Below are 17667 nucleotides of genomic sequence, written 5' to 3' on the forward strand. Positions count from 1 at the left end.
CCACTTCCAAGCCCTGTCTTTACATAAACAAATATGCAAAATTCTGGGAGAAGTCGGGATGTGGCTGTAGGCTTGTGCATGTGCGTTAATATTCATTGATTGGGATTTATAAATGAGAAGTGTGTGCAACTTTGCTTATCCACAATCTTATGCATCTCATTTTTTTGTGTGTACGCACATTTGTTATTGTTTGTACACTGTTTTAGTGTGAATTCTACTCATGGTGTTGTACATGAAGCCGCAGGTCTTTAAACCCGCAGTCTGGAGCTAAATGACTGTTTGCCACAATGATAGCAGGGTCCTATACAAATGTCTTTGCTCTTTACATTTACCTTTTTTTTTTTTTTTTTTTTTTTTTTTTTCCCCCCCCCCCCCCCTCTCCCCCTTATTCAGGTAACTAAAATGCTTTCTGAAAAAGTGAACAGCAGACTTCTGAAATCTAAAAAAATCATTTGCAATTTCATTTTCCGAGCAAACTAACGGCATGTTGGAATGTTCAAATAATTTTTAAAAAATATTTTATGTATTGTACATTGTTCCTCCTTTTCTCAAAACCCAAACCTTGCTTTCTTATGCAAATCTTAAACATAGGTTATATATGCCATGTGTCAATAATGGTAATCATTGAGTTTTCAGTCACTGTTATCAGAAAATGTCCAATTGTTTCATATCAAATGTCCTGTCTCGTTGCTGAACAAAGAATGTGATTCTCTATGGTCAAAAAGAGTACCTGGTACTTGAAAATACCACATCCCTACAGAAGATGGCAACTCAGTCAGCCAGGTGTCTGGTGAAGACAGTCAATTGACTCTCCAAATATTCACCATAGAAGAAGTAGCTGAGATCGTGCCCTTTCAAAGTCACACTCCTGATGGATCAGATGCATCCTTCACATTAGACCATTAGAGGCTATGTGGGGTGCATGAATGATGAAAAATGTTGGCTTGGTGTGATTTGTGACAAGAGTGAAGCAGAATCGGACATTGCAATACATTTCATAAATCCAAACAATCCTGCAGTCTTTCCGTTGGACACCTAATGACGGTATTTGTTAGGAGCCATTACAGTGTCATTTCACTGCTTAGTGCACCTACAATGGTTACTTGGAGGCTACAGTACCATCTTCATCTTTAAGACAAAGATGCCATAAATTCTGCACTTTGAAATAGAAATGAAATTGGTCACATTCCTACTGCTTCAGTACCAAAATGTTAACATTACATTATAACTAGTGTTGTATTTAATGATAAATCAAGCAACTGTTGCTCGTGTTGTGCTTAATGTCATCCATCCATCCATCCTCTTCCACTTATCAGAGGTCGGGTCGCGGGGGCAGCAGCTTGAGCAGAGATGCTCAGACTTCCCTCTCCCTGGCCACTTCTTCTAGCTCTTCCGGGGCAATCCCAAGGCATTCCCAGGCCAGCCGGGAGACATAGTCCCTCCAACGTGTCCTGGGTCTTCCCCAGGGCCTCCTCCCAGTTGGACATGCCCGGAACACCTCACCAGGGAGGCGTCCTTGAGGCATCCTGAACAGATGCCTGAGCCACCTCATCTGACTCCTTGATGCGGAGGAGCAGCGGCTCTACTCTGAGCCCCTCCCGGATGACTGAGCTTCTCACCCTATCTTTAAGGGAAAGCCCAGACACCCTGCGGAGGAAACTCATTTCAGCCGCTTGTATTCGCGATCTCGTTCTTTCGGTCACTACCCATAGCTCATGACCATAGGTGAGGGTAGGAACATAGATCGACTGGTAAATTGAGAGCTTTGCCTTATGGCTCAGCTCCTTTTTCACCACGACAGACCGATGCAGAGCCCTCATCACTGCGGACGCCGCACCGATCCGCCTGTCGATCTCGCGCTCCATTCTTCCCTCACTCGTGAACAAGACCCCGAGATACTTGAACTCCTCCACTTGGGGCAGGATCTCGCTCCCAACCCTGAGAGGGCACTCCACCCTTTTCCGGCTGAGGACCATGGTCTCGGATTTGGAGGTGCCGATTCCCATCCCAGCCGCTTCACAATCAGCTGCGAACCGATCCAGAGAGAGCTGAAGATCACGGCCTGATGAAGCAAACCGTACAACGTCATCTGCAAAAAGCAGTGTGTGCTTAATGTGCCTTTGATATTTCCCTAACACCCCAATTAATCCTATACCCAAGTTAGCAATGAAGTACTTGATTGTCATTAATGATAAATTGTGAATTTAACACGTTTACAATGGAAAACAAATGAAAGATTCACATAAGAAAAGAGACTCGTTTATGAGAAAGAAGGGACCATGTAAGATCTAGGAATAATAATTTAATGTCTGCACATTCCCACAGTGCTTTAAGCTGATCTGAAAAGTAGACCCAAAAGATTTTTTCCACATTTGGGAGTTCTGCTGGTAAACCCTGATGCTGTTTCTTGTTTATAACCTTTTGAAAAGCCCTGTGTAGGTAAAAGGACATAGCAGCACTAGAAAAGGTCCAGAGAAGAGCAACTAGGCTGATTCCAGGGATACAGGGGTTGAGTTATGAGGAAAGATTAAAAGGGCTGAGCCTATACAGCTTAAGCAAAAGATTAAGAGGAGACCTGATTGATGTGTTTAAAATTATGAAGGGAATTGGTCCAGTGGATCGAGACTGTGACTTTAAAATGAGTTCATCAAGAACACGGGAACACTGTGCGATATTTTCCCTTAATAAGTTTCCAACTAACATTAGGAACTTTTTCTTTACACAAAGAACGATAGACACTTGGAATAAGCTACCAAGTAGTGTGGTAGACAATAAGACGTTGGGAACTTTCAAAACGCAACTTGATGTTTTTTTATTTTGGAAGAAATAAGTGGATAGGATTGGTGAGCTTTGTTGGGCTGAATGGCCTGTTATCATCTAGAGTGTTCTAATTTAAACATGGAAAAAAATTCAGCAGGCTTCATCAGTTAGAAGTATGCTTTCTGAAAGTCTAAACGTAGCAAAGCCATTCTTCCATACAAAATCTCTCCAGTTCAGTTCAATTTGGCTGCTGAGCATGGACAGCCTGCTTCAAATCATCCCATAGATTTTCGATGATATTCAAATCAGGGGACTGTGGCGTCCATTCCAGAACATTGTACTTCTCCCTCTGCATGAATGCCTTTGTAGATTTCGAACTGTGTTTTGGGTCAATGTCTTGTTGGAATATCCAACCCCTGCGTAACTTCAACTTTTTGACTGATGCTTGAACATTATCCTGTAGAATTTGTTGATATTGGGTTGAATTCATCCGACCCTCAACTTTAACAAGGGCCCCAGTCCCTGAACTAGCCACACAGCCCCACAGCATGATGGAACCTCCATCAAATTTGACAGTAGGCAGCGGGTGTTTTTCTTGGAATGCAGTGTTTTTCTTCCACCATGCAAAGCGCTTTATGACCAAATAACTCAATTTTTGTCTCATTAGTCCAAAGCACTTTGTTCCAAAATGAATCTGGCTTGTCTAAGTGAGTATTTGCATAAAAGTGACTCTGTTTGTGGCATGAGTGCAGAAAGGGCTTCTTTCTCATCACCCTGCCATACAGATGTTCTTTGTGCAAATTGCGCTGAATTGTAGAATGATGTACAGATACACCATCTGCAGCAAGATGTTCTTTCAGGTCTTTGGAGGTGATCTGTGGGTTGTCTGTAACCATTCTCACAATCCTGCGCATATGCCACTACTGTACTTTTTTTCTTGGCTTACCAGACCTGCTGGGTTCAACAGTAACTGTGCCTGTGGCCTTCCATTTCCTGATTCCATTCCTTACAGTTGAAACTCTCAGTTTAAACCTCTGAGATGGCTTTTTGTAGCCTTCCCCTAAACCAGGAGACTGAACAATCTTTGTTTTCAGATCTTTTGAGAGTTGCTTTGAGAATCCCATACTGTCACTCTTCAGAGGAGAGTCAAAGGGAAGCACAACTTGCAATTGACCACCTTAAATACCTTTTATCATGATTGGACACACTGGTCTATGAAGTTCAAGGCTTAATGAGCTCATCCAACCAATTTAGTGTTGCAAGTAATCAGCATTGAGCAGTTACATGCATTCAAATCAGCAAAATTTTTGCACAGCCAGTTTCTCACATTTGATTTAATTTCATACAACTAAATACTGCTTCACTAAAAATCTTTGTTCGAAAAACCCCTCAGTACTCGGATGTTCCTAGGAAATGAAAGACATACCACTGTTGTTTTTTTTTGAAAGTAGAGTAAATTTATGCAGGCTGAGGGGTTCCCAAACTTTTTCATTCATGTATAATATGTATATAATATGAAACCTACATATGTGTATTTATATATGTATGTGTATATAAATAATAATGCTCATAGTAAATGTTAAACAACCTAAAATATCTGTGAAAGTTACAGTGCGCCTTGAGAGAACAGAGAACACCCCACCTCACTTTCATAAGATTAGGGGCTCTGCTCGTCGGCTTCACAGGGCTCCGCTGTTCATTTCTCATCACCATTGTAGGTGTTCTAGTCGACTCAATCACCAGTGAATTTGACTGTTGTCTGATCTCTTGAAGCACAGAGCCTGATCAGGAGTTTAACATGCTCCGCTTGACTGGTAATTGTGCGAGTTTTATGCAAATTGTGAAACATGCGTACCCATGCACTTTTTAATCTGTAGATTTTTTTATTATTGTTTTAATGCTCCATGTGAACCCTTGACTCAATGTGCTGTAAATGAGATTTGTAGTTACCGACAGCAGACATTTGACTACTGCCCATGCACAGTTTCACCCATAACCTGCCGTATTCCACGTAGTTAGATCGGTTCCATGTCGGATCACATTCTTTCTTTGCATGAACTCCACCAGGGTTCACTTGGTGCTGCACCACCCTTTCCAAAAGGTCTTGGTATGGTTGCTTTGGTCCCCACCAGGGTGAGATTGATTTCTTCACATCTTCCTAAATGAATAGTTTATTGGGTGTGGGCATGGGGGGGAATCTGGTCCAAATGAATTAGGGGTGAAAATGCCTTTATCCACAGCAGGAGTGTGTGTATTAACTTGTCAACACTGTACACTCTGTAATGGGATTTCGTGGTTCTTTACTGGGTTGGGTGGTTTCTGGTTGAGCCTTTTCTTGACAAATCACCATTTCATTCTGAGAAGGGTTCTTTGCATATGAAGTTGTTTTGAGGATGGAGGAACATCCTGATATTGGGGGGGGGGGGAATGTAATGTACAGTTGGCTAAACATGCATAGCAGTATATGAACAGATTAAGAAAACCTGAACTTAGCCTGTGGTGCTGTATGCAGTAGGCAGACTCAGTCCTGAAAAATTTGGTGATCCAGGCAAGGCTTTAACAGGTGCCCCTTGCATCAGTCGGTTTCACCATAAATAATTGTACTCGTACATTCAGATAGACTGCATAGGTTTGCCTTTTGAATTTTCTTTATTTTTAAAACAACAAAAAGCACACAACTGTATTAAAGAGGGAAGGAGCATAAAAAAATGGGGTAGTTTACAACATACAATAATAAAAACAGTGCAGACATAAAAGAAGAAAAATTAAATATAATTAAGGACATTGAGAAAACTTTTATTATGCAAGCCACAGAGCAACATAGCCTAAGCATTGTTCTATAGTTTTGCCCGTCTTGCCTTTCTTCTGTTGTGAGACTGCATAATTCATGCTAATGATGGGAAGTCCTGCGAGACATTCTTGAAGACCTTAAGTATGTTTTAATGAGTCTGAGCTTGGAGAATCTCCTTTCAGCAGAAGCCACTGTAACTGGGAGAGTGGCAGAGATTCGTAGAACAGCCCACGTATCGTGGTAGATCTCAAAAGCTCCATATTTTATTTGATGGCAAATTTTGCATTTTAAGTTCTCTGCCATCAACATCTGGCTGCTCATGATGGGTTAGAGCGGTGCTTAGGTTCGGACGGTGCTCTAGCAACGCTTCTTTTGACATTCTGGGGAAGTTGAGGAGCACTCCAAATGTGTCTTTCACTTCACCCAGGTTTTTAAATTCTCTTGTAGTGAAGATAGTATCCACAACTACATTTAAGTGTTCTCACCAATTGGCTCATCTCCTGGAGGCTAATATTCAGAGGTGTCCTTAATTAAATTTTGGATTAGAGCATGAAAATAGGGAAATTTGCATGCCAAATTTGTTTTTAAATTTGCATACACACATTTGTATACAAATTTTAAACTTGATATTTTGCAATAATTTTGCAAATACATGTATGTGAATGCACTTTGAACAGCACCTTGTGCCCACCTTGAAACAACCATTTATGGACCATGCTATTCAACCACATAGTTGTATAATGATTAGAATTACCTGTAAAGTTGATGTCCAGAGTTCAAGCTGTAGGGTCTGTAAGACTTGCCAATTTGGGTATGTCACATTTAATGACGGTGTGCCACTCTTCCAGTGCATCTGACTGCCAATAGTATGCTGCCTGATGGAGCTGCTGCTGTCCAAAGGGTTACCAGGTGTGGCAAGTTCAGCTGCAATCTCGGTCGTTGTTGCCTCCAATTCGCTGAGGTTATGTTAATTAATGCTAAGACTGAAAACTTCGGGGGGGGGCAAAAAAAAAAAACTTTCTCTATTTCAGTGTCAAATTTCTCTCTTCAAAGAACCTTTTATTTAGTGCCCTAAGCACAGGTCACCAACAAGAGCAACTATGTTGAATGGCAGCATGTCACTGCTGCTGTGAATGTGGAGAGCTCCACCAACCACACCATGTTTGAAATGTGTGATGGAAAAATGATCATGTTTACTATATAATGTATTGCACTGTAACATTTCAGCTCTGTTGCATATACAGTACTTTGGCACCACTCATCCGTGTGCTCATTTGCAGTACTTCGGCTGTGATTCCTGGTTTGTATTTAGTATGCAGTGGTCTCATGGAAGAGATTACAAAAATTTTGGAAGGTACAAGGCCATCGTGGTTTATTTACATGAAAACACAATGTGCACTGCACATTCGTACAAAGCATTTTGGTGTGTTAGTGGCCTATTTGTGTGTTATTGTCCTGAACAATTTTTTTTGACTGGAATACTTATTTGACATTTGTTTTAAAAATTACAAATTTGTTTGACAAAGATTAAATGTTCAGGTATTGGCATTTGTAACATTCAATTGTACTGCCTCCATAACAGTATGACCAAATTTAATTTTTACTTGTTTACAGAACTTTTGCCTTTTACAAGAGATTGTACTACTTGCATTTCATGATTACAATTTCTATTTTTTTTTTAATCAATGTGACCCAGGTGGTTTGTCGTGTGGTCGGTGCGGTAATGCGCTCTAATCTGCACATGACCCCAACCTAGTAAGAAACAATTTTATTGCATTTAGCTATGTAATGTTGAGTTCCACAATATATACAGTATTGGGTATCAAGAATGATGTAAAATTTCAGTACTTCGTATCGTATCGAGGTTTGAATTGTTGGTATTTTGACAACTCTAGCAGGTTGTCAGTTGGTGTATGGCTTCCAGCACAGCAGGCATGATGGCACTGAAGCTTGGCTGAGATATTCCTGAGCTGTTGGCCATCTCCCTCTGATAGGTGCCTGTTGCCAGAAAGTAACCACTGCTAAAATCTGAACAGGTAGAGCCCGATTTCATGCAGTCTGTCGGAGTTGGACAGTGTGTTGCTTTCCAAACAACAAGCCCTGGGTTACTAAGCAGCTTAAGTCTCCTAAATTAGAGAAGCAGGATTCAAATCTGGTGACACTCTGAAGGATGCACAGTGAGTGCTAAAGAAAAGGCTGAGTGAAGAAATGGAAGCTTAAAAAGCTAAAATAGAAAGCAGTCACTCTGAATAACATGAAGGATGTCTGGAGTGGACTGGACATAATTACTGGACTCGAAGAATCCAGGGCTCAGCTTTGTCCACATCCTCTTCTAGCACCTAACACCCTGAACCAATGTTTAAATACATTTTCCTTCCCAGTGCCTTCTTCTTCCAATGATCAGTTTCCCCACACAATCTCTACTTCATGGACAACAGCCACATCAACTGGAATGTTTCATACAGTAACTGAAGACCAAGTAAGGAGACAACCAAGGAAGCTACACACAGGAAAAGCTGTAGGACCAGATGGAGTCCGTCCTCGAGTTAAGGCCTGTGCTGACCAACTTTGGGGTGTCCTCTGTCATCAGTTTCTTGGTGCAAAGAGAATGTTCTGTGCATCTTCACATCAGCAAAAGCAAGGAACTAGTTGTTGACTTTCAATGTACCAAAAAGCCTCTGCCTGGTCACAATTCAGGGGGTGGATGTAGAGGGGAGGTGCTCATGAATAACAGGAAGACAGAGGAACCATATAACAAAAGGACAGAGCAGGTTCTTTTTCCTTAATGTGGGAAGCAACATCCTTTTCTACAACTCTGTGATGGCCAGTGCATTTGTCTGTGCTGTGGTGTGCTGGGCTGGCAACATCATGTCAGAAGAGGCCCACCAAATCAACCAGCTACTTAAAAGGGCAGGCTCAATTATGGGATAATCTGTGGACCCCTGGTGGTCATACCGAAGGAGAAAATGAAAGCAAAACTGAGTGCTATTTTGAACAAAGCTGCACACCCTTTCTCTGATACACAAACAATGACGACTTTCAGCCAACAGAGCATTCAGCAAAAATGTGTCAAGATAAATGACTGGGGGTTCTTTATACCAACTGCATTACACCTGCATAACGTCTCATTGGGACTGTGACAGCAAAGTCAGAAGTTTTTTTTTTTTTTTTTTTTTTTTCTTTTTAAATGCTTTATAGTCATTCCAGTGCGAGTTCAGACCTGTGTGTGTATTTTGATTTTTATGTGCATGTATATATAAAAATTATATACATACTGAACACATACATAATATTTTAAACAGCTTCTGTAAAAAGCCACATTGTCCCCCCGGGACAGTTTTATCTCCTTCTCGACCTCTCATTTGCTGCCACACAGCGTTGAAAACTTAAAACAAAGGCATGCTGTGACATTACTTGTGGATCCATTGGTCTCAACTGAGATGTGCGTATTGGAAATTGGCAGGTTAGTCAGCTGTAAGAATATCCGATCTGCCACTTGGACGAATACAGCTGTTCTGAATGATGAGACCTAAGTGCACACTCTTGCACAGAATGGTGTGGTTATCCACAGCACTTAATTTTCCACTCCAGCATAGAGTGATTTAGTTTCAAATGTACCCTCATTTTTAAAAACTGATGTCCTAGTGAAAGAGCTTGAAAGATATGGACAAATCCTATTGAAAGGGCCTGTAAGATTCCACTGGGCTGTCGATCACCTGATTTTTATAGCATGTCCCTTCTTTTAGGAGACAAGTGCACATAATTTTGAATGATTTACAGGGTGAACTTAATGTGGCCCTTAAGTTTTAGAGTGGGTGGATTTGATTATGTAGTCTTTCACATCAGAATCGATGAAATGTTTTAAGTGTGGACAGGTAGGGCAAAAGGCTAAACAATGTAACCGTTGTGAGATGACCAGCGATTCAGATGCACCTGACATTTCAAAAAGTAATGGGGGGAAATGCCTTACGATGGATCACTGTGTGCAAGTGGAAACCAACTCTCCAAGGGGGACCTCCCAACCCCCCTTAATCAGATAGGTGGTGGCTATTGGCCCCTGGGTGATGCTCCTGGGTGATTTGCAAGTTGTAAAATTTAAGAACCACTGCATTGGACTATAAATAGGCTGTAGAATGACATTTAGAACGTTCTGTATGCAGGTAGCAAATCCTATCCATGTATTTAGTTAATGCATTTATTCAAATCAAGGGAACTGCATTGGTTCTAATCCTGCAAAGTGACAACAGGTAACAGATATAACAAGTTCTTCAGTGCAAATACGCTGCCTTGGCCCTCCTGAAAGAGCTAAACTTGAGTCTGTACTTCATATTCGTCACTTTTAAAGTTTGGGTTGTCATTTAGCTGGCTTAGCTGCATTTCACAACTTGATCAAGGGTGCAATTTCTCACTTTTTCCAAAATGTGTACGGATGGGCCAGAGTTGCTGTACATGTAGAGTCTTGCACAAATCCTGAATTGTGCGCATGCAGATTTCCATGCATATTTCAGAATACTGTGTGTGTGTGTGTGTGTGTGTGTGTGTGTGTGTGTGTGTGTTTTTAGAAATCTGACCCCAGGCCAGTTTGGCTCCCAGTCCACCATCTGTCATCTTTGCCAATCGGTTCAGGGCGGTGGCCAGTTGCTGGATCTGTAACTAGTGATCTTTCTGTCATCCCTGCCGGCATTTTCTTCTAAGTGTAGCAGCACTGACTACTTCTGAGTAGCCGAGGGAACTGTGGGTCACATTACAGTGGAGAGAAATCAAAGATGCTATAAAAATGGAAGTGTCTGTGTGACTTTCCTCCAAGTGCTCCAGTTTCCTCTCACTGTCCAAAGACATGCAGGTTAATCGGACTTACAGTATTAAATTGGCCCATGTAAGTGGCCTGGTGGTTTTCCCAGCAATGAACTGGCACCCTGTCCAGGGTTTGTTCCTGCCTTGTGCACTATGCTACTTGTGATAGCTCCAGCACCACCTGCGACACGGTTTGGTGTTAAGTGGGTTAGATAATGGCTGGTTGACTGACTGCCTTTCTGTCTGAAATGTCCAACAAAATTTTAGGTGTGTCTTTGGATTACACTTTTTAGGAATGGTCTGTTCTGAATGAAACTTCTTTACTAATGGTACGACTTACGCCATTTTGAAGGAATTAGGAACAATTGCCAGTTTATCCACTTGAATTTGCATTTTCCAACTCTAAACCAGTCAACTCTCATTTTATTATTAGCTGAACAAATAGTTAAACCATATTCTGCATATGTGAAGCTTCATCAATCATTTGAATGATATCCTTGGAAGGGAAAAGAAATCTAAGATAAGAAAACCCTGACAACAAAACAAGCCGTAAAATTTTAAATCAGATTTAATTAGAAGCCAAGCCTTCCAATAACAAAACATCTGGTTGGAACTAAACCTCAAGCCACTACGGCCCTCCTTGACTCTTGGTCTACATTTTAAATGGGAAACCAAAACTTGAAGTACCTAATAATAACAAAGCTGAAGTTTTTAACCAGGAAAAGTTTTATTAAAAAATGTGCACACTAACACACTGATCCACAGGCTCAGATCCAAATTTTGTATACACGTATTGGGTACAAAAAGTAGATTTCAAGTTCTGGGCTATTTCTGTTAACCGGAAGTGGTACTTTACCTTTTATTCATGCAGCTACAGAGTCCAATTTATTCAATTTAATAATTGTTCGATATTCATTTAATTTGTTGTTGATGGTTCTATAACATACATACATATAAATATCATTGTCGTCTTGCAGTTTACTCCTCAAATATCCATCCCCATATCGGAGTATATGAGAAAGTCTAGGGGAGACCACTCCCAATATTAATATAAAAGTGAGTTGCAACTATTTAAAAAATTTTAGTTTTGTATCTAATCTACATTTATTTATATTTAATAAATATTTACTACTGTGGTGGGTTGGCACCCTGCCCGGGATTGGTTCCTGCCTTGTGCCCTGTGTTGGCTGGGATTGGCTCCAGCAGACCCCCATGACCCTGTGTTCGGATTCAGCGGGTTGGATAATTGAATGAATGAATGAATGAATTAATTAATTGTATGTATTTTTATTTCGGGTAGTGTGCAACTTTCTGAACTTGAACTTTTGAGTGCCGCACTATAAATTTCCTTTTGTTGTTCATATCCCTGAATAAGCCACACCCCCCATCTTTTTTTTTTTTGGCCTTTAACAGAACACTGATCTGCCTCCCCTTTCTAACTAAAGATGACTTCTCACCTGGGCTGTGGTATTATGTATATTTTCACACTGTTTACATAACTATGAATTTTATTCTTCCTAGACTTTGCCCTTTTCCAGCCCCATTTATGGAAACCTCCGTGTTGGGATGTCCATCTACCTGCATGGGAAGATCCACCATCACCACTCCAGGTAAGCTGCAGAGCCACAGACTTGAGTGACTTCAAATCAGAAGCCTCCCCAGCACCCCCTTCTGGCCAGCCAGTAGCACTGACTCATTCAATCCTGAGTTCAACGTTGTCTATGGGTTTCCATTCCAATCTAATTCTCCTTTATTTGCTCTCCAATCCTTAATAAACCTCTTTGCTGTTTTCTATGCCTTGGTGTTTAATCCAAAAATGATGAAACTGGTTCAGCTACGTTGATTGGAGCAAAGTTCAAAATTTGTGTATTTTCATTCTGCTTTTCCAGAAGTTCTGGTTACTTATGCCATCATTTTAATCACAGTAGCTGCAGCCCTTTGCGATTCACGGTTTGTCCCCGTGTAAATTGCTTGTGATTAATTCTCTTTATTAGAATACTGTGAAGAAAGTCAGTGAGTGGGAACAGGGATGTCAAGTAATGGGATTGAGGACCAGTAGGTTTGAGACATCTGACACTGAAGACATTGAAGTTTGTGTCACTTTGATAAGGCATACTATGCTGAAGTTTGCGATGACAGCCATTTTGCGCCGCTACGCTCGCCACACATTTCGTTATTAGGTGGTGGAGTGAGAGACGGTTAGCTACTTAGACAGTGGATGATTAGTTGGCTCAGAGTGGATGAGGTCACAGAGGGCAATTTAGCCAGGATATTAGGATACACCCTACTCTTTATAAAATATGTTCAGGGATTTTTTTTTTTAATGACCCCAGAGAGTCAGGACCTTGGTTTTGCATTTCCTCTGAAGGATGCTTCCATTTTTACAGCACAGTGTCCCCAATTGCTGCACTGGCATATTGGGATCCACATTCAGACCAAAGGGTGAGTGGTCCCTGTTTGCCAACAGTTCTTTCAGCAGCAACCCAATCATCCATTCCTTGGAAATAAGAAAGACATAACCAAGATGTAGCAGTTCAAATAAAGAGACGGGGAGGACACTGAGAATTAAAGTGTGCAACAGTGCATTTAATAAATGGATATTTATTAAAAAAAAAAAAAAAAAAAAGTTCTATAAAAGCAAATCTGTGTCCTTAGATGCTCAAAATTTAAAGCAATGAGTGAATAAGTACTACTAAAATCTATTCTTCTGCACATCCCTATGAATTCATACAACACGGCCTGTCGCATCCCAAACTGCCACCTTAGCTGGTAACCCACAGCTCCCAAAGGCACCTTGCCCTTCCCAACGATGTGGCTACACTGTAAATGGTACCTCCGTTTCCATGGCTTCTTTCCATCCTAATCTGCTCCATCTGTTGGACCCTCCACTCCGCCATCAGTCCTGCCCCCTTTAGATTACCCAACAGAGCTGATATGACCTGTCCTGTACTCTCACCTCTGAACACTTCAAGGCCAAAACTCAAAAATGAGCCCTTCATTCTCGTTTTGTTTTTACCATCTCGGCACTGACATACCTTCTCTTTTAACCTGCGTCAAACTCTGGGTGGCACTTGTCAATTACATGCAACTCCTTAGTTAATAACCACATAACTGAGATCGCATCTGTCTACATGTGAGCCATTTGTCCATGGTTATGAAGCCCAAAATCTCTATTAAATTAAACCATTAAAACCTCCTCCTGGACTTCTCACCCGCAGAATGATTGCAAACAGAAAAGTTCTGTCCACTTTGAAGTTTTATGCTGTCCCACATTCTATTAGTGTGTGAAACTACCGGCTCAATTCTAGGCTGAGACAATGTTGAGAAAATATGGAATCCATAAGTGCAAAAGAGTGATCAATCGTCTGGGCTAGCTGACAATGAGGTAAATGCTGTATTGTTGAACTTATAAACACAGTCATTGAGACTGTAGGCAGATTCCTTAAACCCTTTTAAGTTATCTTTTCCACAAACACATTCCGTAAATCCAGTTAGGATTCTCTTTGCCTACTATTCCACAAACACTGAGCTGAATATCTTAATCTTTCACATTCTCACAGCAAAAATCCCCTCGCATGGAAAAGGTCTTCATGCAACTTTGAATCCGGGGTTCCTTAAAATATTTTCTGTAGCAGTGGCATGGTGGTGCAGTAAGGACCCACAAGGTTCATTCATGGAGTTTGGACTGTGGGAGGAAACTCACCAGGAGAACATGCAATGAAATGCGGGTTAGGTCAACTGGCATTGCTAAACTGGCCCTTATTTGTGTATCTATACTCGCTCTGCAATGGGTTGACTTTGTCCAATTGTTGTGCCTGCCTTGCACCTGATGCTTGCTGGGATAGGCTACACCTGCCTCATGACTGCACAGGTGTATCCGGCAGGGGGCACTTGCTCCCTGGAATTGTCCTTCCTTGATGCAAAACAGACTAGAGCCATACTTATCCCTTTTATAACCATGGTGGAAATAATCAGACTAGACAAATACGATACCATCATAGATATACTGTATGTATTTAACTTGCCTTAAAATGTAATTTCCACCCCAAAAATACAATGTATGATTCATTTAATGTATATGTACATATCCAGGCTGGAGAGAAGCCAATTGAACGTACATTCATCATTCAGCCTTCTACAGGGGTTGATAACCGCTATATGAACTGGACCTGGCAAGGTGGTGTGCAGCATTTGGTCAGTTTTTGGCTTCTTAAACACTCACGTTTACATATTTTGCCAAGTCTGTTCTCATGGCCTCTGTAGGCCGTAGCCGTTGTTTGCTGAATCAACATAAGGCCAGAGTGACCATCAGCATTTTAATATTGCCTGCCTGGGTTGTCTTTCTCATGTTTCTGTCAATCTTCCTGGCCAGTTTCATCCTGTTGACTGGTGTTTGTGGCTTCAGTTTTAAAATAAACATCATAGATTACAGTTGGCACACTTCAAACCTTTTTGCTACAGCAGGATATGGTGGGTTTGTAAAGTGAATGGACATTTGCTGTAATAGCAACAAATTCATTCTACTTTTCAACACAATGAACACTTTGTATGTGCAACAACTTTCTTCAATAAAATGAACAAACGTTAATTTATTGTGGAAGTTTAATGATGGCATATCTGACGAAAACTAACATACATAGCATTCTTAGGCCCCTTCTGCATTATATTCTGTGATTATAAACCAGTTTTTCAAAAATGCACACTCTGATCACAGGTTTGTCCTGGTTACGTGGCCTTTTCCTGATAGGTTTTTCTCCCATGCAGTAATAACCAATTCCAACATGGCAACCACAGAGTTGCTTTCCATGATGCTTACTCTGTTGCTTACCTCTAGAATCCCTGAAGCTACCAAAAAAACTCATCCCGGCCCACTTTTAATCCCTTTGCACCTCTCCATTAGCATCTTTTGTTTTGTAAATGCATCGATCAGCACAAGCAGAAAGCAGACTGCTGTCCCATCCCCACCACCACCACCACCACCACCACCACCACCACTGGAGCTCAACTTGGGCAAAAAGTTTTTCCAGCTCAAGCCTTTTTCATCTGGGTCTGAGGTGCTTGGAGTTGTATAGGGTAAATAAAATAGTGTTGTTTGGAACACAACCTGTATGCCAGCATCTCTGAACCTTTAAATATTTGCTACCCAAGTTTTCATAACCGTTTTAAACATGCCCCCCTAACATTTTTTTGAAAGGAGCCCACTAATACCAATTTGTTCATTGTGTGTTTTTTTTTTTTTTTTTAATTAATGATATATCATAGATGCATATTTTATTATACCTATTTAACTTTTATTGATATTTTTCTAGTATCAGAATGTAGTTTAAGTTAATTTGTTTTGGTTTCAATAGATGTAATTTTCAAAATTTCGATTGTTGTGTCCCCCCCCCTTGTTACTTTGCACACCCCTAGGGGGGCCCGCCCCACAGTTTGAGAACCACTGCTGTATGCGTCTGAATTGCACTTTTTCAGTTTGAATTCTGCATACATATGCAAAAGGCAAATTTAGCAATTGCTACAGTTATTGCGATAAAGCCCAGGTTTGGCATCTTTACCATCCTTGCAAGGAACATTTGTTTTTGGGTAAAACATCCTATACTGTATGCAAGCCCAGTATAGGTGGTCTATGACCTATGTGTCTGGCCATTTTGGTGTGGAAAGATGTTTATTGTAAAATGATGTAAAATGCTGTTGTGGATTGAGGTGGTTTGTGTTTTGAAAATACTTTTTTGGAAGTTTAAAAATGTAGTATGGACAACCTTTTAGTGTGCTTGTCAGATTGAAATATTGCTTTCAGCAAGGGTTTGTACATGTTCTCATACTTTTGACTTTTATGATTCTGTAACCACCAGATGCCACTATTTTTTCATCTGCCCATTCTCAAACTTGTGGAAAAAATGCAATTTTATTATGCATTCACTTGTCAAAAAATCTTCATATAAGTAGCTTCTTGAACTTCTAAATTCTGCAACCAAAGAATAGGGATTTAATTTTTTTTTTTTTTTTAATACCTAATACATTGGGAATATCCACCCATCCAAGCAAATTATTGCACAATCCCTTTGCCAATAGTCCAATGCAAACTATGGTGTGGTGGGGGGGCTGCTTTATCTGGGATTCGGGGAAACCTTGACACAATCCCATGAATATGAGATATGCAGTCCCCGCCTCTGGTATATTCCTTGCTACACCAAGCCCATCTCTAATTTGGAGACACCCTGTAATTTATGAAGAACGACTGAAAGAGCTAAACCTTTTCATTTCAAACAGATATTAAGATGTGACATTTTTGAATTGTTTAAAATTAGAGGGTATTATTTCGGTGGATTGAGACTGTTACTTTAAGAGGAGATCAGCAAGAACCTGGGATCACAGTTGGAAATTTTGTTAAGGGTTAATCTTGCACATACCTTAGTAAGTTTAGAGAACTATAGATGCATGGAATACGTTACCAAGTAGTTCATTAAATGGTAGCAGGGATCTTCAGAATGAAACTTCATGTTTTGGAAAAATTAAAGGACAGGACTGGCAATCCTTGATGGGCTGAATGGCCTCTCCCAGGGTTTTATTTCCTCCCTTGTCATCTGCCTGTGATCGCCATCCCAGCTAATACTACCACATGCACACACCCACCCCCGTGTCTCTGCAGCCACTCCAACAATGATTCATCTGGCCCTGTGCCGCTCCACTAATTTGTACATCCATACTGCAGGTCCTCCGGCTGGCTGCTTGTTTCATCCTTCACTTGTGCTCATGTCCACTCACATCCCTCTCAAAATACATCACAACACTATTCCACCAGCCACAGACTATCGCCGATGAGGAATAAAGTCTGCTGAGTAACGATGCGTTCACACCTAACTTTTTATACCACTTGTGGTGATAACCTTTTAAAGTTAAAAGAAAGCAATTTTTTTCCCCTCTCCCTTCCAGTTTCCATGTGAATCTTCAATGTGGCAGCTTTAGCGGTTGTGACATCGCTTTGCACTTTAATCCCCGCATTCAGCTATGGGACAAGGTGGTGTTCAACTCCTTCCAGGGTGGATATTGGCAGTCTGAGGAGAAGGCGCATTTGCCCTTCAGGAAGGGAGAGGAATTTGAGATGGTGATCATTGTGAACCCGGAGGGTTACCAGGTACGTCACTTGAGGCAGTGAGAGCTAACCAGTTATGATCTTCTTTTCAAGTGCTCCCTTTCCTTATCTGTCCCCCCCTTTTTTTTTTTTTGTAGGGTGACTACTTATTGGGAGGGCAAAAGCCGTGCCAGACCTTTGCTAAACACAGTTCACTATGCCACTGTTAGGAGTTTCCGTTCCTAAGGTG

At 41.0% G+C, this 17667-nt stretch overlaps 1 protein-coding gene across 1 annotated transcript in view; it reads left to right on the forward strand.

Annotated features, from left to right (window-relative positions):
• LOC114645385 (galectin-4-like) overlaps positions 1-17667 on the forward strand; it is a 53467-nt gene that overhangs the window by 11997 nt on the left and 23803 nt on the right. The window contains exons 2-3 of the mRNA XM_028793248.2: positions 11867-11955; positions 17279-17480. Of these exons, the coding sequence (XP_028649081.2) occupies positions 11867-11955; positions 17279-17480 (291 nt within the window). The remainder of the gene's footprint in view (positions 1-11866; positions 11956-17278; positions 17481-17667) is intronic.

This window comes from Erpetoichthys calabaricus, chromosome 1, assembly GCF_900747795.2.
Source record: "Erpetoichthys calabaricus chromosome 1, fErpCal1.3, whole genome shotgun sequence".
In the NCBI taxonomy this organism is placed as follows: domain Eukaryota; kingdom Metazoa; phylum Chordata; class Cladistia; order Polypteriformes; family Polypteridae; genus Erpetoichthys; species Erpetoichthys calabaricus.